At 32.1% G+C, this 27,195-nt stretch overlaps 1 protein-coding gene across 1 annotated transcript; it reads right to left on the reverse strand.

Moving 5' to 3' along the window:
- Positions 1–1,181: 1,181 nt before the first annotated feature.
- LOC124369148 lies at positions 1,182–21,728 on the reverse strand. Its single transcript, XM_046826928.1, has 3 exons — positions 20,372–21,728; positions 15,559–15,636; positions 1,182–2,950 (listed from the first exon to the last, which is right to left on the reverse strand). The coding sequence occupies exons 1-3, from the start codon at positions 21,332–21,334 to the stop codon at positions 2,726–2,728; spliced, it is 1,266 nt and encodes a 421-aa protein (XP_046682884.1). The 5' UTR covers positions 21,335–21,728; the 3' UTR covers positions 1,182–2,725.
- Between the last annotated feature and the right edge of the window lie 5,467 nt (positions 21,729–27,195).

The following is a 27,195-nucleotide window of genomic DNA, read 5'->3' on the forward strand; positions in this document are numbered from 1 at the left end:
TGAACATTTTATCATAAGGAGGAGTTTGTTCCAAACCAAGTGTCCATAAGCCCACGCGTCCTTGAGCTATTTTTGGCTAAGCATCGTATCTCTGCAGGTGAAAAATACACCAACTCACCAAACTTTGCTTGCTGTGACTTTTCCTCTTCCTAAGAGTGACATCTATATTGAAAGGAACAAGGTTTGAGACAGTTAAAGCTGTTAGAGAAAAAGGGAAAGAGATCATGAACATTCTATCAGAAGACTTCAAACACTGCTTTAACCAGTGTAAAACTTGTATGAAGTGGTGTATGGATCATAGAGCGAAATGTATTGAAAGGGATACTATTAAGTTGTCAAGAAGTAGAAATACAAACTGTTGCCATTGTGTAGCCATAATCCAATTTGTTTTCTCATGTGCAACATTATGTCTGATAGTAATAACTGTTATAATGCTGAGATCTGTTTTCAAGGATTCCATGTCTTTCACCAAACAAGTGTTACATTGGAAACAGTTACAATGTGGGCTTAACCTAACAACTATCAAATCAATTTTCCTGTAATGGGAGGTATGATTTTTCATTCACGATGAAATGATGGAATTAGAAGCTCCTGTAAAGTTGCTAAGAATGTCTCCATTATGGGATATTTTTGAGACAATGATAGGACATTTATTCCCAGCTGTTGAGCACCCAGACAGGTAGAAAAATTTATGATAGAAAGGTGGTATAGGAGTAGGTTAGCAAGCTAATGGACTAACAATTAATGTTGCCCACGGTACTACTGGCTAGGTAGCCAATTAGGTCTTCTGACTATGACTTTTTAGCTCCCAACATAACTACAAGACTTGTCAAAGAACTACTCACCTAGACAGCAATGAGCTTGTTATTAAATAAGTATGATGTCACTCCAAGTGAATAGAAATAGAACTAGCCAATTAAGTATGTTAAACTCCAGTCTGCCAATAAGTAACAAGCTCCATCTGTATCAAATCACATAATACAACCTGTATTTCTTTAAGCAATCTTAATTTTGATTTTGAAAACTTTACAGTGATAGACAGTTAAGTTTAAACTCACTATGAGGCGATGTATGCTTTTACTATTTACAATCTTTATTGCATAAAACTTGAACCTTTAAGCACAGTTAGATAACGTAATTAAATGTCAGAACTTAGTAAAACAATAAATAACAACTCTGAATAATACAGAATAGGTTTAATACAAAACTTTAAATAAAAGCACTGACCTACAACATTTAACAAACATATACTTGGTAGTGGCAAATGCATAATTTGGTATTATTTCTCATTTCACTAGTCACTCACAGCTCCAACAATTCACACTAAAGCTTAGAGCTTTTATTTAAAGTTTTTTTTATTATTAAAGAAAAACTTAACAATAATTAAACATTTTTTTAAATATTGATCAATTGTTGGTTCTGTAATGATTAAATGTGCTTTGTCATTAAATAGATTTTTCAATATTTTTATATCTTTTAATTTTCTACTTCTATATATAATTAGAAAAATAAAAAAATATGGTTTGTGGACACAACTTAAGTGTCATGTTTGGCAAACTTTTAGTACGTTAGTTCAAGGAAAACTCCAATTATTTAAATGAAATGTTCAAGAAACACTCAAGTTCATACAGTGGAGATTTATAATTAAAATTTAGCAACTACGACAAAAAATTCGAATCATATTACAAAATTAAACAACCATCTTTTTTTAAACAAAATATGTCAGACGGTTTGGAGTACAAAATCAGCCACCAAGAGATCACAATAGGAGCCTGAAAAGCATATTATGAGCATGTGTGCACAAGCATGAAAACAGATACTCCACAGACTCACACAGAGCATATTCCAATTTTCCATTTGGTTACGGAGACTTAGAACCATGTAACATATTGTGTTTTTAAATATAATTATTAATTTTATCATAAACAACTGCTTAGTACGAAGTAGACATTGTTTATTATAATTGCTAAATGATATAGCACTCAAATGTATGAACTTTAATGGACACCTCCTAAAAATTCAGTTAATAATTGAAATTGTTTTTGAGCTAATTACCTAAAAGTATACACAAGGTTGACACTTGAGATGCGTCAGAACACATGCACATTTTTTTATTTATGAAGAAATGTTTAGTAACAGGAAGTCAAAATAGAGGTTTTACAGTTAATAAATGTATTTAGTGACAAAATGGGGATGTGGTACCATACCCACCTTTATTGGTACTATTATTTCCCCTAATAAGTTATCTACTTTTCCAGATCTCTGAAATAAATGTTAAGCTAGTTATATTTATCCAGTTCCTTTAATGCTTGATAAAAGTAATAAAAAAACGAGCAATGAAAAGAACAAGAAATTAAAAGGGATGTTTCGTCCTTCAGTTATATATCTAATTTTAGAATATGTAAAATTAAGTTCCAGCCTTATAACAAACTGATATTATTCTATCACCTAATACCAAATAATCAGCTAAAAACTAAACCTTTTTACAATTTTTTACAATAAAATTAGAGAAATCTAAATAATTAACTATGGTTGCAATTATTATACATATCCAAATGCAACTGTATATAACTAAAATGTATTAAAATATCTTTTTTGAAATACATTACTCCAAATTTAAAACCAGCTTTAAATAAAGATATATTACATAGTAGTGTAAATTACATTAGTCTCATGAGCTATAATATCACAATGATGAGTCAAAGTTCAATATAGTGAATCACTGCTAACTGGAGCTAGATGGACTAAAACGAAGTCGGTACACTGTGGCTCGGTGTTCGGGATCCAATACAGGTGCGAGAATCTTCTCAGTCCTGGCAACACGACATTTGAAGCGTTCAGAGTCAAGTGCCAGGGTCTCCCAAGGTCCCTTGCGAGCTGACCGGTAAGCAAAATCCCATGTTACCATTGGATGAATTTGTGCCAGATCCTTGCCCTCAGCAAACCGCACCTAAAATATAATTACCAAATATAATTAGACAGTCTAACTACAATTACTACAAAATAAGTATAATGCTAACCATATTATGCTTGTACAAAATTTCATATTCAAATGTAGCACTATTTGAGTAGGTATATTGATAGAGATATTCAAAAGTATCTTAATATGGAGCAATTTCTAATACAAACATCACAAAATTTATTTATTTAACTCAAGTGATAAGACACAATATTTAAGATTATACAGGGTGAGTCAGAAATATGGTAAAATATTTTAAGACGTGATTTTAGAGCTAAAAAATAAGAAAAAAATGTTATATAAAAGGTAGGTCCGGAAACCCCGCCATTACTGAGTAATGGCTGGCGAAAAGATTTTGCTTTGTTTTTCAGTTCACCTGGTGAAGTTAAGTGATTCTGAAAGGTTTTGTTCTTACTTTTTAACTCAAATAAGATGGATATATAAAAGAAAAATCACCTGAAAAATCAAATAAAACCACTCTAGGGGTTGTAGTGTGAACAGTTTTTGAGAAAATGTATAAAATTTGCAAAAAATCTAATAAAAAAAATACCGTCTTAAATGTTTGATCTCGAATAACATTGTTAAATGACCAATAAACAAATTAATTTTCCTAATACTGAGTGTAGAGAAATTTATTTCTGAAAACAACCATAATAGACAAAGTTAACTAAATGTGTAAAAAAGTTATGATATTGACTCCTCACGTGTCACACTACACAGCAAACTTTTGCTGTTTTATAATAAGGAATGAGTAATCTGATTGGTAACAGCTGGTGAAAAATAAACATTTTTAGTTCAAAATTTTATTTTTAAATACAATAAACATCTACAATCGCTTTTAGTCTCACCGGAAGATTAAAAAGGATGTTCTAAATGACCTCCATTGTTTAAAATGCACGCATTTAGGCGTCTTCTCATCAAATTTCGGACCCGTTCAAAAACTCCAGGTGTCTGCTTAATGGTTTCTATTCCATTAGAAACGTTTAATCGGAGTTCTTCAATGGTATCTATTGGGGAAGAGTAAACTAATGTTTTTAAATGTCTCCAAAGGTAAAAAATTCTAAAGGCTAGCCATGAAACTGGTTCCACCTCGGCCTATCGATTGATTTGTGAAACTCTCATTTTGGTGTCCACGAACAGCCAGTAGAGAGTAGTGCGAACAGAGAGTAGTGCGCAGGTACCTTGTCATGCATAAACCACATGTTTTGGCACAAATTCAGAGGTACATCATCAAGCAGGTTAGGTAGCTCGTCTCTTAAAAAATTCAAGTACACCACGCCATTATGCCTGGGAGGAAGCACGAATACGACAAAATGATCTGCTAAGATTCCAGTCCAAAACATTTACTGAAAACTGATGTTGTGGGCGATTAGGTTTGATAGCATGAGGATTTCTGTCTGCCCAAATGTGGTTATTATGGAAGTTAATGATAGCTGTTCTTGTAAATTGCGCCTCATTGGTAAACAAAATTGTATTAAAAAAGTTCGGATCAGCACATTTTAACAGAAGCCATCGACAAAAACAACATGGGGAGCGTAGTCTTGTGGCAAAAGAGTTGCTCGAAAATGGAGTTGCTTGGACATGCTGGAAGTGGTATGGGTGTAACTGGTACTCGTGTAGTATTCCTCCGAATACTAGATTGCCTGACATTGAACTGTAGTGACAATTCTCTAGTGCTCTTTTCAGTATAATCAGAAATTTTATTAAGAAACCACTCTTCTAATTCAACAGTCCTACATGATCGGGCAATGCCTGCATCACTATGCTCCGAAGACTTCAAAGAACCTGTTTCAGATAGGCGTTAATGAACAGTGACAAAAATCTTGCGCTTTGACACCTGCGGTTAGGAAAGTTCTCTTGCTAGACAGAACGTCTTGCTAAAGTACTATTGCAGCGTCCCAAACCATACATTAAAATGCATGTCTTCTAAATCAGAGGTTTGAATAGAGATGAATATTACCTTCCATTTGTAATAAAATTAAACACACAACGCAAAATCACTAATAAAATGGATGGAAATAACTGGTTAAAAATACTTAACACAAGCACATAGTATCTTTACAGTTTGCTGTTTCGTTCTAAAAATGAGGTGAAATAATTTATGTCATCTAATAATAAATGCCAAGCTGATTATTTATTATTTAAAAAATGTTTAAACAGTTGTTGTTTAAATAATTAATTATTACCAGCTGTTACCAATCTGATATTCATTCCTTATTATAAAACAGCAAAACATGGCTGTGTAGTGTAATACGTAAGGAGTCAAATTTCATAACTTTTTACAAATTTAGTTAACTTTGTTTATTATGGTTGTTTTCAGAATTAAATTCTCTACAATCTGTATTAGGAAAAACAATGTGTTTATTAGACATTTGACAATGTTATTCAACTTCATACATTGGTATTTTTGTTATTAGATTTTTGGCAAATTTCATACTTTTTCTCAAAAACTGTTCACACTACAACCTCTAGAGTGGTTTTATTTGAATTTTCAGGTGATTTTCCTTATATATCCATCTTATTTGACTTAAAAAGTAAGAACAAAACTTTTCAGAATCACTTATATTCACCAGGTGAACTGAAAACAAAGCAAAATCTTGCGCCAGCCATTACTCAGTAATGGAGCGTTTCCGGACTTACCTTTATATAACATTTTTTTCTTATTTTTAGCTCTACAATCATGTCTTGAAATATTTTACCATATTTCTGACTCACCCTGTATATAATGAATACTAAAATATTACATTTAAAGAAAATAACATGTTTATTGTTTTAAGCTTATAAAAGAAAATAAAATGTTTATTGTTTTAAGCTTACATAATCTAACAGCTACACAAAGGCCCATACTCAGACCGGTTTTATCGGATAAATTTACCGGGGACCGGGGTGAGCCCCTCCACATGTCTATTTGAAGGGACCTTGGTGACAGACGAGATAGCACAATCTAATAACTGTAACCCTATTATACACTAAATTTGTAATATCGTTTTATTACAATTTTAAAGAAACTGTGAGTATTACTTTTAAAATCATTACAATCATGTTCAACCCAAAGTAGTGAATTTCTGTATTCAATTTAATTATTGCCTTTAATCAACCCTATTATTGTCGCAATAACCGTATCAAATCAAATTAGTCTTTTTGAAGACTGTTTCCAAATAAATCACTTCAAGCAAATCAAGATTAAGTATTAAAATTAATAAAGATATGATCATACTTCACGGAACAGGGTGACCGAACATATTTCAACCAAGTGGATAATCTTACTTTTGATTTAACAATCTCAATCCTGTTTATTTACATCATGCATTCAAGTGGAAAAGTCAATAATAGTTCCTGAGATCAAACAACTAATACCTCAACACTTGTAACCGGTCTGACATGATGAATAATAACTGGAATGTCAGTACAAAAGACGAATTATCTTCAGTTCAGAAAAAGACCATTAAAAGCATTAATTTTTAATTACAATGTTAATGATTAATACATATATAGATAATTTCAATCAGGCTAATAGACTATTATACATTTTTGGAGTTCACTAAATTAATGTAAAACAATGGTTAAAATGCTCTGATTGATAAGATTTTTTCTGTGCTTATTTTTAGCAACCGGTTTGATGGGGTGCGGTAGCAGAACGTGATGGGGCCTGGCCAAATATCCTTTCCATGGCCCACCAAAGCTGAGTACAGCCCTACATACAACAAATATTACGAGGGGAACAACACAAAATTCTCAATTGATTTTCATTACAAAACCAGGAATAAACATTCTTTTCATTCAACATCTCAGAAAATAACATTCTTTTTATAATAAAAGTGCAAAATATATTAGTAGTGCAACAAGTAAAATACATTATGTCTTTATTTAATTACTTACATATTTTTCTATATTTTACATTTCTTTTTAAGTATTTCTTATAACATTCTACAAACGTCTGTATGCCTAAGACATAGACGACGTCTTCTACCTGTGAGGATAATAGACTTCAACTGCTTCTTTAACCTCATAATCTCTGATGAAGTCCTTTTAATATAAAGGGCCACACCTCCAACTGATGCTTCAATAAAGCAGTGCTATAAATGCCTATAATGGTTACTACATAGCAACATATATCATGACATCAAGTTGTCAGATGGTATAAAGTCAGTATAAAGTCAGATCTCAGAAATGACAATAGCATGCAAATAAAAGTTGCACAAGAGGGCTCATTTTCTCACAAAAAACTAATATGTAGGGATCCTAAGTACATGTTCAGATGTGCAATTCATAAGGTGCATTTACACTCCATTCCCCTACTTTCCAAAACCCTACAATATTTTAAACTTAGACACAGACCTTCTCTTCACAAACAGTGAACCTAAGCATGTGACGTTCATTTTATTAATATACGGCCAGAAAATGTTACTTAGCACCAATACAATACTGAAGTTGTTGTGCACATGAACTCTAACTAAACATTGATATCATAAAGGCTTTATTGTTAATGTCTTTTACAATCAAAACAATTTATAACGGGATGGATTAATTGGCCCGAGTTGCAAATGTCCCAGTAACAAGAAAAAATACAAAATTTCAAGTTTCGGTTGTCTGAATAGTAAATATCACAAAATGTCAAATGTCCAACAAGACAGGAAGAAACTGCTTTATTGCTCTACGTGCCAAACGTCCGGGTTATGTTTGTCCATTAGAATGGAGCTGTGTGCAACTGTGAATCGACTCAACCGGCCTGACCCCTCTTACTTTTACTAAAGGTGCACAGCACACAGCAGTGGTAGATGGTATCTCTGACTCTGCAGGAACCCCTTCGTTTGAAGGACTTTGATTTATTCCCACTTCTTAACATTGTGATCACCATCAATTAACACACACTCCCTTGAGTAAAAAAGTAGCTGATAAGACTGAAGCCCCTCATTTGTCATGGCAGGTCAAAGCTTGCTAGAAATATGTGTCCTCTCCTTAGGATGTGCAAGTGGATACATCCAGTCTTAGACAATCCTACATTATATTCTTTTTGATTGCCCTCTTCTTGAGTATGCCTATCGGCAAAAAAGTTATATTTTTTATGTAATTTATTCACATTACTTTGTCAAATTTGTATAGTAGTTATGGGAAATATAACTAGAGGGATGGACATATTTTTTATTATAAAAAACACGAGTTTTGTTCAACTATGCATAAAATGTTATGAAAGAATATTAATTTTGTACATTTTGGAATTAAAAATAACTCAATCCCTATCAGAGAACGATATATAAAATTTGGCATTTTATAAATTGTAAAAACGTGTGTGGAACTACTAGCAGAGGCACACTCACTTTTCTTCCTCTGTAGACAATCCCCTTGCCCGGTCTTACCCCCTCCTACCCTCTATCAGTTCCTTCCTTCATTCGCATAATACACATTGCACATAATGTGTCCGTTCTCTTTTCTATCATACCAAACAAATAGTTTTACAACATGGGTAGCTTCAATAAGTCTTTGCTCATGTTAAGTTGAGCACAGTTATTGATCAAATGCTGAATGAAGATATATGTATATAATGTTATATGAATAAGTTTTAAATAAATAAACTATTCAAAACATCGTTGGATGTAAAAATTACAATTGATTGAATGTACTTCAGCACTAGACAACAAGGGCACTTTACGTAACCTGGGTTATATATTTTTAAATTTTTCATTTCTTTTAATAACGTGAAAGAATAATGAAAATTGCCATTCTTCTTTGATAACATAAAAAAATAACGAAAACACACTACCCTAATTGAAATCATCAGTTTCAAATAAATAGCCTAACTGTCTAATTAATAAATTAGACATCTATAAATGTTAAAATAGGAAAAATAGAAAATCCATAAAAATTGATCAATCTGCAATTTAAAGCAAAATTCAGGATAATCTTATAATTAGGCACAAAATAAAATGGTTGAAAGTAATTTGATCAGATTTTTTATGGAGCTTATATGAAAGATACATTCAGACGAGGAATTGACATGTGTTTTACTATAAAATAATTCGTTTCTTAAAGAATAACTTTATTAGCAAATAGCCAATTTTCTAAAATTATGTTTACAACAAATTCAAAACAGTAACACAAAAATTGTTGTCCTGTCTATTGAAATAGTTATATGTATAAGGTAATTATATTCATATCTCCTACCGTTATAACGTATAATTGAAACTAGGACATCTTCTGCTATAATTATTTGGCTTTTATGATCTAAATATGACTTAAAATATATACGGTTTAGAAATAAATATTCCTTTTGGTTTTCTTGAAAAAGGTAGATTTCACATGGGACTGCCATCTCTGAAATTTCAGACTAAAAACTTTTAAGACTTATAAATCACCTTAAAACTTATAAAGATTAAAATAAGTTTATACATCGTTTGTTTCAAATTGATTATTGAGTATGGTCTATGAAGGATTTAATAGGATAACAGGATTTCAATTCTTTTGACTTGTCATTTTTCTAAATCCTAATTTATACTTAAATTTTATAGAATGCATGTTCATAAACATAGCACTATGTAGTGATTTTGCACATATGCGGGTAAGTCATAATCTTGAAACTTTTTATTGGTTGAGAGACTAGACTTTATTGGTGGAAAACTTATCTTAGTAATGTGTAAGTATTGTCTTAGTACCAGGTTTAGTTTAATTGCATAGAAATCATGGTAGTTACCACTATTTCCATAATGTTTCTATATACTATTCAATACTGCTCCATTATAACTCTACTATTTACCAGTATAGACGCAATAATATACCTTTTTTAATATTAAGTAATTATGGACAATTTTTAATATGCATACACTTCTTTGATATCTTCTAAGATTTTAAGATGATGGCTGTTCAAATTTTGGAAAACGAATAGTTATATCTCAGTTTTTAGTGTTTTGTATTGTAAAGTTGTAAAACTCAATATTTTTATATCTCATATTTTTTTTCCAAACTTGAAGTTTTTGTTTACAAATTTTACAGCTGTTTGTTCAACCTCATAAAATTAATATATATATCAAGACATGTATGTATATTTATTGGTATAAAAATAAACTTCAGAGTGTTATGAAGACAGCGATACCAAATAGTTAATGAATGGAGTATAACAAATATTTTAAAAGCTATGAATTTCTAAAAGAACACTTGCAAAATATGACAATGTCTTGCTACTATAGAATTTGCCAAATTGGTTGAGGAGGATTAGGAGAGCAGGTGGGAAAAATATAACTAATTCCTAGTACTCTGAGTGGAGGGGGAATGGGCCAGCAGTCTGTTATCGCAGGAATGGTAGAAAACAGGAAACAAGCATTCTCATGCGACCTAGTGGTCAGAGTGTGTGATACTGACATATGGATTACCTTAACAGTTTTTTCAACCATTGTTGGCTGAGTTATATCTCGTTTGCATGCATATCCTAATCCAAAGTTACCGCTGTTTGAAACATTTGGTATTTATTGATTATTTATTTGTAATTACCAATTTAATTACAAATAAATATTACCATTGAAAGAGAAACAAGTTTTTTATTATAAGTCAGTTTTTCTCAAACCGATCAAACAATTCTAAAACTAGGTCTACTATGAAAAATAATGATCAGGGTTATTATCTAAAATTTATAAACTAAGGTTATGAAAATTTAGGATATATATACATTCATTAAATTTGTATAAGTGGCAATAGCCTAATTTAATTTCAATACACATTGAATCACAAAAAGTACTTGCTCCGAGTAATGCATCTGTTACGATCACAAATAATTCCTCCAGAAATAGTTATATGAAACCCGTGATAAATAGCAGGCGGAGTGCATTTCTGATATGTTACTAGTTTCCCTGTCACACTGATACAAATTACCCAGAATTAAGTGCACATTTTTTAACAGACATTTCAGAAGAATGAATTGTTTTACTTTGACCAGTTTTAGCAGCAAGCATATCTATCTAGTCATCAGACCAGCCACATTATTAGTAATACTTCTGGTTGAAATGTGATGTTTTAAAGAAAAATTTTGGACAATTATTATGTTAACAGTGTTTGGTAATAGTCACGTAGACTTTTCTGCATAATATAAGGGACGAATGCAACACTACAGATTTAAAGAGCCACAACAGATAAAACATACAGTAGACTTAGGGAAACAACCCACAACACCATAGAATATGTGATAAATGCATCTCAATCTGGAATACATCCACGAACCATTACAATTATTATAGGAGGAATTATTTGTGATCGTAACAGATGCATTACTGACTGTTCCACACACGTTTTTACAATTTATAAAATGCCAAATTTTATATATCGCTCTCTGATAGGGATTGACTTATTTTTAATTCCAAAATGTACAAAATTAATATTCTTTCATAACATTTTATGCATAGTTGAACAAAACTCGTGTTTTTTATAATAAAAAATATGTCCATCCCTCTAGTTATATTTCCCATAACTACTATACAAATTTGAAACATTTATTTATATTCAGCCATTTTCCATTGGGCCTGAACATAAAATGCCCCAAAATGACTACTTCAAATTTCTACAATTTGATATTTAGATTTTTTTGATGTTTTGGGTATTCATTTGAATCATCTAAGAGAGAATTACTTCTATTAGAAGAGTCAACCTCTTTCTTTGGAGAGGGAAATATTTAGAAAATATTTGACAATATCGGAAAAACAGTAGGCAGATTTTCAATTTAGATGAAACATTCTTAAATGTAGGAGATACTTTTCTTAAAATTAGGATATTTTTTGGCATGATACCCTTCCTCTACATAAATTTATCTCAACATAATTTTTTGGAAGACAAGACAGTACGATACCAAAAAAAGGAGGTTGAATTATAATCACTCACGTTTGAAATGTACATGAATTAAGGTTTGTAACAACCATTCTGGCAATCCAAAATATTTGACAAATTTTTCTAGTAATAAATTGATGGAAGTGATTACCATGTGTAGGATAAGTGCAGCATGATTTGAGTAGTTTTCTCAGTGTGTTGGCAATGCTTCTCCAGAACAGTATGATCATTATGTCCAGAGCACTTAAGGAAAGAAGAAATTTCCCACAACAAATATGAAAAAATGTAACATTTAAGCTTATTTCACACAAAAAGGAATGCAGTGAGTCCCTAGCTAAAATTAAAGCCAGATTACTGAAACTCTTAAAAGCTCAGCTAAAAACACCATGTTGACAAAATGCCTACTGATTTCAGATTCATACTGCCTGCCGCTCTACCATTGTGATTTTCATGCCATTTAATTAATTAACTTGAGGATACATTAAAAACAGTATATCATATAACATACTGGAGGTGATGTCTCATCTGAATAATAACATTCTAAGAAGAAAATCACAGTTATTGTGTAACAGGTCAAATTACGACATTTGAATATTCGCGGGGAATTGGCAAACTGTGACGTCAATGAATCGGCAGACTGTGACGTCAGTGAATCACATGTTGTCGGAATTGAGATTTATTTAATAACGAAGAAATTTATTGAACTTTATTTGGGAAAAGATTTGATTAATTAAAATGAAGTAAACATAACCAAAATTCGTGTTTTACAAAAACATTAAATAGAATTACGCAGAAAAGCCAATTGTGGTATGAATGACTTGTATATTGATGACGTCATAAAGCACATGTTGCTAAAAATTTAAATAAAAAGCTTTGAAAAAATAATAAAAAGAAAATAGAAATACTTAAATTGATTAATTATAGTAAACGTAATAAATTTCGACAATTATAAAAAAAGAATCAAATTATATTTATTCGTGAAGACGCTGATTTGAACGAGAGAGGGGAAGAGTATTGTTTTGAGTCGGTATCCGTCGTTTTATACGGAGATTCCTTCTTCTTTCACCAGACTCGAAACAAGGAGGTTGTGTTAGTTCTCCTGGGATAGTAATGATCAGTTGTATAGTATATTGAAATTTAATCAAGGATGGGATATTGTTTAGACTTTTAAAATTATCAAAGCACTGCAAGGTGAGTGAAGTTATAATATGTGTTGAGAGTGTGACATTTAATAAATTAATCTCGTGGTCACTTGCTTTGACTTTCTTTAAATATCCCTTTTATAAAAAGTGTGGAGTGATGTTAAATTTTGTAATCATTACTTACCATATTTTGGAACCCTGACATACACACAGACTTGTCTCTGGTGATAACACCAGAGACGTTCAAATCTAATAATTTTTGAGTAATACCAAGGGAATACAGCTAGCATTGGGCAAGATGGCGACCGATACCATGATGAGCAACATGGTGCAACAACGTGCCACTGGTGACAAGGGACGTACAACTACATGGTGAGTCAATAACTCTAAAGAACTGACTTTCAGCAAATTATCGCAACCAACGTGGGGGTGACACACAGCAAATTGGCGTCATAACCTGGGACTCTCATCAAATTGACATCACTTCAAATTTACATTCATCAATAGAAAAAAGTTTGTTGAATATGTTAAGAAAGAAGAAAAGATGTCACAGATTAATAATACTGTTAACCCACAATCAACCCGCTGTTAGGTATTATGTAACAATTTTAATGTTGTTAAAGTAAAAATTATATGTTAAAAGATATATTAGGGAAGCAGCTATTGCCATTGGTCACTGACCTGACTGCCTGAGAGTACACACAGACATGGAAGGGAGTTACTAGATTCGTTCTCCCCAGGAGCAATCATGTGTGTTTCTGAGTTTGATTTAGAGAAGACTGTTAACAGAATACAGTTTATCCTCAAGGCTCAGCTTTGTGTTAGCCAAGCCTCTCCTCTCTCTCTCTCTCACAAACACACATGCGCACACACAAATTTCTAGTCACACATATATTTATATGTATAGACTAAATATTCAACACAATAAATAGTTATTTTAAATATGGAGATGTATATAACTTAAGTGATTATTCCAAAACTACGAGGGTAATTCGGAAAGTAAGGTCCGATTCGCGTTAACCAGACAAACAGTAAGCGAGCAGCGAAATGTGCATGCGCCCTGACTCCCGGCATGCATTAAGCGCACAACGATGCCATTTTCAGTGAAATCGTTGTAGTCTGCTGTTGTCTGTGCCTTTTTAAAATGTTTAAAACTATTGAACGTCCCACCGACTGTGAAATACGGTCTGTGATATGGTTTTTGACAGCAAGGAACGTTTCAGCAGCAGATATTCATCGACAGATAAGTGAAGTGTACGGTCCAAATGCAATGAGTGATAGCAAAGTGCAGAAGTGGGTGAGAGCTTTTAAACATGGACGGGGAAATGTCCATAAAGAAATGTTTTGGCCATCAGTGATCACTGAAGATTTGGTGAAAGCCGTCGATGAAAAAATTCGTGAATATCGGCGATTCACTGTTTCTTCATTAGCAATAGAATTTCCAAACGTGAGTAGAACCACATTGTTTAAAATTGTTTGAAATTTTTGATTTTCGCAAATTGTGCTCACGTTGGGTTCCCAGGCTACTTACTGAGGAACACAAAAAAAGAAGAATGGGTATTGCTCTTGAATTTTTGATCCAATATCATCAGGAAGGTGATGACCTTTTAGACCACATTGTGACGGGTGAGAAGACATGGGTTTCCCACATAACCCCAGAAACGAAACACCAGTCGATGGAGTGGCGTCACTCGACGTCACCGGTTAAAGTGAAAGCAAAACAAACATTGTCCACACGCAAGGTTATGGCGACAGTGTTTTGGGATAGACGTGGGATATTGTTAGTCAAGTTCATGGAGTGAGGAACAACAATAAATACGGCCACTTATTGCAACACTCTGACTAACCTTAGACGAGCAATACAGATCAAGTGACGTGGCCTATTGGCAGCTAGAGTTTCGTTGCTGCATGACAATGCCAGATCCCACTCTGCCAACCAAACCCAAAATCTCATCAAATCGTTTGGTTGGAAACAGCTAGAACACCCGCCATACAGCCCAGACTTGGCGCAGAGCGACTTCCACTTGTTTCGCTACCTAAAAGAGTTCCTAGGCGGGAAGCGCTTCGACACTGATGACAAGGTGAAACAAGCCTGGTCAAGACTGGTTATCGTCGCAGGCGGCCGAATTCTATGACACCAGCATTCAAAAACTTATAGATCGTGATGACAAGTGTTTAAACAAAAGTGGAAATTATGTAGAAAAATAGTGATTGATGTCAGGAATCAAATAAAACAAGTTTTTTGAAAAAATCTGTTGTGGTTTTTTTTTAAATAAAAAAACGGACCTTACTTTCCGAATTACCCTCGTATATATGCAATCTCTAGCAATCTCCGGCTAATTAAAATGCAGAGATTTATTAGTCTTGATTTTTCTATTTCAACCACTGTGTAAACTATTATTTTTAAGTAGAGCTCAGAATAGTTCAATCAGATTGATTAAAAAAAACTGTATAAAAATGGTTCTCTTTCAATTGTAATATCCGTCTTTAATTACAGAGGTAATGAAATTTCAAAATGTTCAACTTTGGACTAGGATGCACATTCAATCATGACTATCTTGTTAATGACAGAGGCATTATAAGGGTTAAGTGGCCGATCAGTCATTAGATTCTCAGCTGCCTCAATTTAGCTTATGGATAGATTTCACCTACCTTTTTTGTCCCTGGATTACAGCACTGGTTAAAACTGAACTTTCTTGATGGCACACTGCCAAAATTTGAAGATGACTCCTGTAAAATTTTAAACAAATATATAAAATTTGAACCAAACGTAATATATAACATAATGGTTTAGAGAAAGAGAAATAAAGAAAAACGTAATTGGGAGGAGAGGAAGAAGTGGACTTAAACATGTAACCATAAAGTAATTGTTATTTTTATTAAAAAAAAAACAAGCAAGATAAATAAACACACTTTTTAATGATGTCCTGGGACTATTAATGGATGTATTCATGTAAGCTGAAAACATTTCTTAGTAAGCACTATATAATCGTTTATGAGATAATCAATCCGTGCAAATTCATGCCTTTGTATCCTTACTCTGTGTCAAATTACATGAAAACACAAGGTGAATATAGGAAAAATCAAATAAAAAAAGAAGAGGATAAGGAGGAAAAAGTATCAGAGATAAAGTAGTGAGTGTGATATGTAGTGGAAATAAAGTGATCTTTAATAATGAAAATAAAATTAATACTTTGTTTTGAATTTTTTACACCTCTCCTTCCCCATCAAGAAAGAGTTCCTATATATTCAATATCCAATATATTGGTGCAACATATCTTATTCTGTCAATGATTCTTATTAACAAATTTGTGGGTTCTGTAGTTTTGATTGAACTAACTGAACCATAACTAACATCAAAGTCTTCCAGCTCACACTGTATTGAAACATTGCTTATGCAACTAACTTTTAATGCAACTGGTTTTAACCAGAGTTTTGGTTTAACGTTTGATGACTGAAGATGGCTCTCCACAGCGAGGTTGGAATAATTCAAGAAGTTAATTGTGTAAACAATGTTTCAATGTGGTAAGAACTGGAAGGCTTTGATGTTAGTTAAATGACACAGGCAGCGTATGCCTAAGATCTATAATCCAACCATCATAGGGCCTTGACATCAAACGATTACCAACATAAGTGGTTGTTGACTTATATAAAAAAACTTTGCACAAACACATGTCTGTAGTGAATGGATGTATGAAACTGAACTGAGTGACGCACACAATTAAACTTACACTGTCTTTCACCGGATGTAAGTCCAAATTTAAACATTCAGGTATTCATTATAAGTAAGTTTCTAAATATAGTTAGGTTCATTTTTTCATATTAGTGTTTTCTTGTATTTAGTATGGGAGATAATCTTGTATGTAAAGTTTTTAAAGAAACTGTATTTTCCTCAATTATTTTCTTCAATTATTGTTTTACTCTACAGAAATGTATTGAAGAATTTTCAAATGATTCTCTGAAATTTATTGTCATTCTTACTATTATGTTTATTATAATAATATTCATCAGTTTATTATGAAATTGCCTTTTTATCCATTGGGCTATTTGTTTAAATTTTCTATTTTTTCTTTATAGCCTTCCAGATCTGTTATAAATGAACAAATAAAAATATTATAAACTGCTATTTTATTGGAAAAACGGATGATGTAATTTGTTATGGATAGTCATAGTAACGATACTCGATTTATATTTATCTTAAAATTAAATTCTGGTTAGGATTCTAGTTATTGCAACACTAAGTTTAATGATCAATCTGTTTACAATACAATTAATTGTAATTTTTGTATATGTTAATGAGGTTAATTTTAATTTTGGAAACTGGATTAATTTGGTTGATTCTGGGTCCCCTTCTTCTTTCATTGATTATAGTTTGATAGTACTATATCAGGTATTAGATTGAACTTATTTTCATTAATAACATTAGATTGCGTATTTTAATAATCTCATAGATCTCGAACTCTTTGTGTGTACATACGAGTATTTCTTCTTTTTTATTATACAAATGGATGATTTTGTTTATTCATAGTTCAATTCAGATTCAATCAACTCGTTAGATTATGTCAAAGTCGATTTATGTTAACACTTATTCAGAGGATGTACTTTATAATTTATATTAGAATAACTAGATGTCTGATCAATAAAGAAATAACGGTATTCATTGTATTTAGTTTGTAACTACCAGTTATGTTAATTTTGTCAAGTAAAATTTTCCTTTTTTAAATGAAATTATCTGAAATATTTAAAAATATTGTTATATAATATTTTGTGAATTTGTTCTTAGCAAATGGTTAAAAGTGAATTATTCTTTCTTGTATTCCTAATCTTGTGAAATTGTCAAGAGGCTAAATATGAAATATGCTAAAAGACAAATATAAGGGTGTGATAAATAAGTAGTGAGGGCAACGTTAAGATGCCATCCGATCGGAAACACTCCCGATGATTGTCCCTCCTGCCCAGGCCCCAGACAATCCTAAGAGCCCTCCTCTGCAGAATAAAGACTCTATTAAAATCACGCTGGCAACAAAAATTCCAGAATATTAAACAGTACAACACTCTCGATTCAAAAATTCCAAAGTAGGCCTATGCAGTATTGAGAATTTTTCCAGAGACAAAATAGGACAGCCATGGCTTAGTCTCACGGCGAGGAATCCCACAGCAAGTCGTATAATAGCTCAGTGCGTCACAAGGCGCCTAGTTGAGGGAATATTTGCTGTTCAATTCTTCGTTGTGAGATTCCTTGATGTGGCACAGAGCAGTAAAATCGCGAAACAGTCCCATAACGTTGAATATTAAATTGTATCACAACAAGGAATCTTTTAACAAGGAATCTCATAGTGAAGAATGTTTTAACAAAGAGTCCCACAGTGAGGCATTGGAGGGGAAGGCCTGGTTCGCATAGGGAACTTTGGTCATAGTTAATACTTTGTTGTTTCTTCTTAATTCTGGAAATGCACCATTCTAGATTTTAATACTTTCAATTATTTGCTTAGATTGACATTAGTACAATATTTCATGAAGTGTGTGTGTTTCTTTGTGTGGGCGTGCGCGCGACGAGCGCACCACGTAGTTCGCATGATTTATATTTAATAAAGACAACAAATTACAATCCGTCCACGATTTCATGGCAGCAACTCAAGCCTAAGCACAGGCTTTCTACAGGCCCATTTAGGCTTATTTCCTAGGTCACTAATATTTTGTATTAACACCTAATGAGTTCAACTTCTTAAAATAAATTAACTGCTACTACTAACGAATGTACAACTAGTTATATAAATGGATTCCTTAATTGTATGTTATTGTTTGTACTTATAATTACTGCTTAATTTTTACATTGTTACCCTTTGTTTATGTTTTAAGGAGTTTGAATTTTAGTTTGTACACTATTTCATGTACCAAAATTGGAAATAAATTATGATTCAATTCAATTGGTGTCAAAGAGGGAAATTCTCTATGTCACATCGGGATTAAATAGTGTCACAAGTGCACGCATATTTCAAAACTTTTGGTGAGGTTAGCTTATTCAGTATTTTGTAGAAAGTTGTGTTGACGAGTGTTTTAGATGTTTTATGATTTGTTAGGAATTTTATTGTTGACCGTTATGGAAATTATCAGCCTACACTTTTACAATGAAGGGAAGATTTATTTTGCTCTGATCTCTTTTAAGGTTATTTTGACCGGTCTAAAGTTAGCAGTTAGAAGCTATTTTATTTGACCCTTTTTTGTTGCATCGTGCAGTCTTACTGTCGAAATAAAAGTAGTCTGGTCAAAACAAAAATGTCCAGCTATGTCGTAAGCCACTCAATTATTATCTCAGGTGTCATCCAACAGATTTCGTTAAAAAATAGTAGTCTATAGTTGGACAAAATGTAACACAATAAATTCACTATCACAAAAAGTTTTTTTTTGCACTTTAATTTTAACAAGAATAAAACTCAATTTTCCAAAAAGTACTTAACTTGAATTATTTTATAACATGGGAGACAATTGACTAAAACCTTCATACAGAATCCACTATATTTGGAAGGATTTAAGTCCAAATAATGAGTATATTTAAAGAAATTCTACATAGGCCTATCAATACATGACCCAATATATCCTCATGATCTTATTCACTGTGAACTATAAAACCGGCTGAAATAAGTGTACTTTAATAATATACTTGGCAAATTTGGTATCAAGTACTTTACTTCAATAATTATAAAAAATACGAGAGTATCTACTGCAATCAATAAATAGCATTATGCTAATATGTGAACCGCTATATCTCATGACCCGATTGACAAAGTTTTTTCATGAGACACTAAAATACAGCGTTTTATGTCTACTTTATTAATATACTTCACAAATTTTGGTAGCAAGTACTTGGTAGGAACTACAAAATACTAAAAACTGCATTATTTATGAATAAACCCTCTAAATATATATTGTCATTTGCACCCTGACCCTATATAGCCTAGTTTAGTTTAGGAGGATGAGCGGAATGAGTTAATAACGTTGAAATTTTTACCTGAAAACTCCGGCTGTTGTCCTCACTGATACCGTAAATTTTAATATATTTTAGAAAGCGAGCCTGTTAACTTTATTAAACACTGTGTACACCTTAAAATTTTTTGTAAACGCTCCTAACATGCAATAAAAAGAACATTAGGGCCTAGTTTGTTTTTTTGTTGTTTGACTTTAGTTTTAAATGCTTAGAATGCAATCTAGGATAAATTAAAATGGTGCAAATTTTGAGGCAATAGGAAAACATCAAGCAACTGCACAACTTAAAAAATACATTTTCTAAATTTAGCCCATAATATAATATAACCCCAATAATTTGTCCATTTTAATTGGATAACTGAGTGGTGTATGGAGTGAAAATTAGCCTAAGCTTAGGTCATTGGCTTATTCATAACTGAATCAATGTACAATTGTAAGTTTTAAATACAAAGAACATAAAAAATAGTAAAACTTAACATACCTCATTTGAGTGAGAATCTTGAGTGAGTTCATCATCACTGTAGCTACTATCACCATCAACACTAAGATCATCATCACAGTATTCAAAAACAATAAAACTGTCTTCACTATCAGCAGAACAATCTGATGCAAATCTGTTCCTATTAGAATTATTTTCAGGTAATAATTGTACAGGTTCAATCATGTGATTTGTCATACTGCAATCTTTTGATTGGTTACTATTACCATGATTATCAGATGGATCAAATGTAGTAGATTTAGTAGGCGTTTCTCTTACTTTACAAGACTTTGCTTTAGCAACATCAGCATAAGACTGCCTGTTACAATTCTCCACTTTTGTTTGATCTTGACTGGGCTCATGTTTCAGTGAACAGTTATCAGAACTACTTGTTGAATAATGTTGTGTTTCATTGGCCTTCCACATATTGCAACGGTTTTCTTCAATAACATCAGTTTTTTTTATATTCTCAATTGAAGAAGTCTTTGGTGGATGGCCAATTAATAACAATTCTCTAATGATATCCCACATTTTGAGTCTAAATCCATGAGCAGGTTTCCTTCCAATCTGACTTTTACTTCCAACAAACCCCCCAACAAGTTGTGATGACAACATAGGCATTGTAGCCATTTTGCTATACTGTGTTATCAAGCTTAAATCTTTACAATTACTTTTGACCCTCTCACTATGATTAGGTATTGTTGTAACAGTACTTCTAGACTTAGAAGTGTCTCTGAAACTATACATAAAGTCCATTATATTTGTACTTGGTACAATATTTTCTTGACTCCGATCCTCACAAACAGTTTTATAATCAACACTCACGTTCCTTGAAGTATCTTCAAATTGAATAAATGGCTTGGTAGTTATTTTTTTAATAAATTCTAAATGATGAGGAATAGAACCACTAAGACCAAATGTGGACTGTTTTTTATTTGGCAAATAGTTCAAATTCTGGGTGTACATTTTGAAGTTGTTACTAAACACAATGGAACTTAGGAATTCTCAGCGAACTTAAAATTACCTAGATAAATGTCAAATTTCTACTAATTAGTTATAGAGCCCAATACCACTAGGTGCTAGTCCACATATACTTTCGACATTCTTCTTAGGCCTTGATGATTGCATTAAATGAATTTCTCGATGACAACAATCAAACTTACGTGTGCCAACAGAACTCCAAACTTTAAAACTTAGACCATAAAATTCAAAAAACAAAATTATATGATTGTTGAAAATCATTTTCAATACACGAATTCCACAATAGCTCGTAAGAAAAGACATTATCGCACTAAAGTAAAATTGCCATTTTCCATACACTCATAGTCACATAACCATTTAACCACGAAACAGAAGAAATAGGATGATGACACCCAGGTGCAGCAACGTAACAAAAAAGAAAACAAAATACTGTAAAACAGCACGGGTATTTTGTTGTACCGTTTGTTTTCATATGTATTATAATTCATGCAATACTAGATATCATTTCGTATTTATATGCGCTACTAATCATAAATGAACTTCATATATAATAACTTTATTTTCACAACTGGCTATATGATTCCTTCCACATAGTATTATATATTAAGTAACTCTTAGGTTTACGTTTTGCACTGATATACTAACAATAAGCAATAAGTTCACATTGTACAATATTTTCTTACCAGTTCCGTAACCATTCAGCATTGCTGTGCGCAGTAGTATAAATTCAAAAAATCCTGGCATACGCTAAAATTAAATAAACATTTGTTTTCATGTTCTGAGAGCCTATTGTCATAAATTTAGGTCCAGGCGTATTTGTTTAAATACACAAGACATCTTTAAAACTTGGCATTACAGGCGGGGAAATTATTAGAACTTAAAGGTATGCTACTTATACAGGATGTCCTACGATTAACCCAACCAAATTCTCATGTAGTTTCCTCTCATCAAAATAATAAAAAAAGTTCATATAAACATATGTCCAGAAACGCTTTGTTAATGAACCTTATGGGTGGTCTTACAGCTCTTTAAAGTATTTTATTCAATTTTTCAGGTCATTTAACATAAGATCCAATAAGTTTAAAAACTATCTTTACGCAATACAAATATCAGTTACGCTTTATTTCCGTCCATTCCTAGAAAATTGGGCGAAATCTTTCTCTAGCCGTAGCTCGCTAACAAAACGTTTGTGGACCTTGTGTTTATATGAACTATTTTCATTATTTGGATAAGAGGAATCCACCTAAGAAGTTTGACGGAGTACTCGTGGGACCCCTGCAAATCGACGCGCTCCACGACACGTAGACATGAATTCATTCGTGCGCCTGTGATCTTACAGTAATATTATTAAAATCATTTTATCATGGATATGTTACCTGACACTTATTTACTGTATTATGATATTGGTCGAATACTTATTTTAGTTTTCAGAAACGCAGTACTTATATAATATTGATCCGTTTTACAAATTATAATATTCATTTATTAATATTTATGGATTAAAAGAGCTACAAAATGAAATGAACTAAGTATTTTATTCCTTGTAGGGAGTTTTATAAAATATTATGCTAGCATATTACAATTCAATTGGTTTACAATCGTTGCTAATATGATATTCAGTGGACAGTTTTGTACAGCAGCCAAAGAATATTATCATCTGCATATTGCAAGATTGAGCTATTAAATGTCATACTAGCTAGATATTAAATAATGTACGTGATATTATTCCCTGTATAACTACCACTAATATACTGTCCTATGACTACTGCTAGTTTTTATTTTCAAATTACTTAGAAAATGACCTTAACAATTTATTTCTTACTATAATATCCTTCAAATACTGTATCATCTCTTTATAATTAAGTAGATCAAAAGCCTTTAACTGGTCTATTGCCACAGCCATAACAAGTGTTTTCTTATGCAAAAGTTTATTTTAGCATAAAAATATTTTCATTATTATGGAAATAGAGCCCGCTAGCCTATAGCAAAAAACCTCATTTTTATTTCCGATTTTATAAATAGGCCTTAGATGTCATTTTTATTTTTTTTCTGGTATATTACCAAAGTCTACAGTTCTATTAACTAAGTAAACCAGCACATTCTTTAGGTAAAATATATAATTTTTTATATCCTTAGGAATAATTAATTATACCAGGGCCTGCCGAAGAGTTACCATTAAATTTACTTAATGACCTTAAAATCAAAATATCATTACATTTAAATAATTTTATGCTAATTTCTTTTCCTAATAAATAATTCCCAGTGTTTCTGTTCTCTGTTAAACAAACTATTCCCATACCATCTCTTTACTAATATCTTCTACTGATATTTTAAAGCTCTCTTTGAAACCTTCTGCTGTGACTTCAAGGTTGGTAGAGGGACCCTCTACCAACCTTGCTGTGACTTGTCCTTCATTATCCTCTTTAATTTGAAAATTCGATTTGATATTATCCAAAATAATTGATATTTTAAAGAAAGTGATTGACTGTATTCCAAGTTTCTCTTGTGTTTATACTATTATCAGCAAATCAAAAAAAATACTTGCTTTGTCTCTCTGATCTTAAAAGTAATTTCTTGCACTTCGAAATATTTCTTTTAACCTTATTATATGTATCCAAATTTCCAAATTGAATTGTTATAATCTGATTTTCTTTATTTCTGCATTGTACCAAAAGTTTCCTCATTTCATACCTTTAATGTAGATAGTTGTTTTTCGATTGACTACACTTGTTCGAAGGACTCAACAATACACTTATAAATGTCTAACGGGTCTTGAATGCCTAGTATAGGCCACCAATTATACTTCTGTATACCTGCGTTTACTTTGTTTGTATCTATAGGCTCTTGACTAATTTGGCACTTGATTTAACATCTTTAACATTAAAATTAACTACCGAACCTGTCCAAAAATGGTCAGCAATTTTCTCTTCTACTGTAAAAGATGTGTAAGTACCTTCCAAACTAGGTTTATCTAGTCTAATATTAATATGGTCCAAACATGTGCATACCCATCTATTATTACACAATCCAGCCCTAGTTGGCTCTTCAACTGTTTTTACTAATCTATAATTGTATTAAATATTTAAATACAAGTCAGATCCGTAAACTCGTGGAAGATGACACAAATTTATGTCTCCTGCTATAAACAGATGTTTTCCTCTTTTATCCTATCTATCTGTAAAAAATTTTCCAGCTCAATATTAAAAGTAATAATATTTTGGGATGGAGGCCTATAAATAGAGAGTAAAGTTAAGTGCTCGTTATTAAAGGAAGTCCTGGAATCTGTACATTCACAAGCATTACATCCATAATTTAAATTTAAACCGAGGAATTTAAAATGTTTTCTATGAAAAGAGAATTCCGCATCCTCTATTATTATTTCGGCTCTTGTGTGTAGTATTGAAGTTTTCGATATTGTAAAAGCTACGCTCTTCTTTAATCTTCAATCTTTAATATTGATTTCAGTCAAAACAATAACATCTCAGAATGTCAAAACTAAGTGTATATTTCCCAAAAAGGTACTCCAACATTTCTTGATGCTACTAACATTTGTAATTGCTTCACAATAACTAAATTCTTCGTTATCGAATAATAAACAGTGAAAGGAATTAATACATCCAGTGCAACCTGTCACTGAGAAAAAGAACGATCAATTCCATCTAAATTCAAGGCTATATCTTATAATTCTATTGCTAATGGATTTATTAACAACGGACTAAATTATATTAGGCTTGTTAGTGAGTTGGACGAATTTGACCTCAGCTAGACTTTTATTCGTAACAAATGTTTTTGAAAATCACTGTACTTTTCCATTTCGAACGCTTTACTTGTATGGTCTTTCCTCATCATGACTCGATTTTCGTTCAACCATAAGTAATTGAAACCATTTCAACTTTTAATCTTTTAACCTCAATCATCAAATAAGCAAAATAGGGTGTTAAATAATCATTGAAGTAGATAGCTTTATCTTGATCTATTTTGCCAAGCATTGATAATCTAGGCGTAACCTTTCTAGCTATCCCAACTATATTGTCTCTGGTACCCCTTATAGAGCATTGAAGCATGATTGGAGCCTGACCGTTCTTTCCTGGAATGCGATGAACTGTGAATTCCTCTCTCCTGATTTCAAAGTTTAGTTTTTCAGCAGCTTAACGATGATTTATCCAACATCTTCCCTCTCCGTCTGTGGTATACTTGTGATGTTGATGACAATTTTACTTTTGTTATATTGTCTTCCTCATTCCAAGGACGCCCTTAGGTCATCGATTTCTCTCTGCATAGCAACTGTATTCTCTTCTAACTTTTCCAAATTCTCAAAAAAGTGTTTGAATTTTTGTTAAACTCTGCAATCACAGCCATGATCCTATCAACCCTTTCAGTAATAATCTTCTCTTGTTTTTCGAAAACCTTAATGAATTCCCCGAGAGCAAGAAGCGCAGATTTTCAGAGGTCTCCTCACCTAGGCCTAGGCACGTTATACCAGTTGTACTTGCTCTAAATTTCTCACATTCCCATTCCTGCTTCTCTTTAACTTTTTTATTTTTCCAAGTGGTCTACGATATCCCATCACATCGAAAATGAATATCAGTCTTATACTTTTCACACGCTGCAAAGTCGGCAACGTAAATTCCAAAATATGTTTGTGAAAATCTCTTAGATATAGCTTACAGATTGTTCCCGTAATTGAATAATGCTTATTTCACCTGGTTTTATGTCTGTTTTATTTGAGTACCTAACCTTAAATTGAATGACCAACGAAATTTATCTTATACGCTATTTTAGCAATGAATTTACAATGTATTGCTATCTATAACTTACAAAAAGGGCTAGATTTCGTCGTATTGTACACTTCAAAACATTTTAAATGAACGAAAAAAACAATATAATTTAAAAATCACTATGCATAAACAATTGCATGAGATTGTTACCACTGCTACCTTCATTGTGGCATATAAATAAGAATACATTGCAAAACAATGCTAAGTGGAAACAAAAACTATTCTATTCTTTTTATAAAACAATCAACGTTATTTAAAGTAGATAAAAAAGTTTAAAGCTCTTTTTGAAAACTCGAAATCGTACTTTGTTGATTTATTTTAAGGGAAATTAAGTTAAAAACAGTGGCGCATTAAAACTGTAAATATGTTTAAGAGTATAAAACTTAGTGTTTGAACTTGTACAAATAAGTTTATAAAAAGAACCTTCCATTTTCCCCATGAACATTTATTGTACTTCTTATATAAAATATATGTACTACTTTGTAAATATACAAATTTCTTAACAGAAGAATATTATGGTTAACAAAAAGAGGCCTCGCAAGCTCAGTTCAATGGAAGTTGTGGAGAATAAGGACTTTTGCAGGATAGTAAGTGTTTACAACTCTGTGACATATGCACCACCACAACATGCAAGACTATAGTTCAACCTTGATTCAACTAATGTATATTACACTATAATCAAAACTTTAGAAGGGCATAAAGTTCGTAACAGGTAAAAAGATCTGGCACTTCTGTATAATTCTCCTTTGAGCTTCTTAAGGGGAGCATGTACCTTTTTCGGGTCCCATGTTATTTAAATGGGAGTACACTGCAACATGTCGGTACCATTATCTCCTAAACTATTAGACATATTGACTTTAAACTTTAGGGTTTTGTTCTACATTAACAGCTTTATATTTTCATGCCTTTTTTTAATATCTCAATAAACAAAAAAATTATCGTGGTAGCAATTTAACAAAAAATTTAACAGTAATCATCTTCTTCATTTTTACTCTTTTTTCCTATCCTTCTTTTTATCCTCTTCTTTTTATTTTCTTCTTGGACTTCTTTGTCAGCTTTTTTAACCCT

This window comes from Homalodisca vitripennis, chromosome X, assembly GCF_021130785.1.
Source record: "Homalodisca vitripennis isolate AUS2020 chromosome X, UT_GWSS_2.1, whole genome shotgun sequence".
NCBI lineage: Eukaryota > Metazoa > Arthropoda > Insecta > Hemiptera > Cicadellidae > Homalodisca > Homalodisca vitripennis.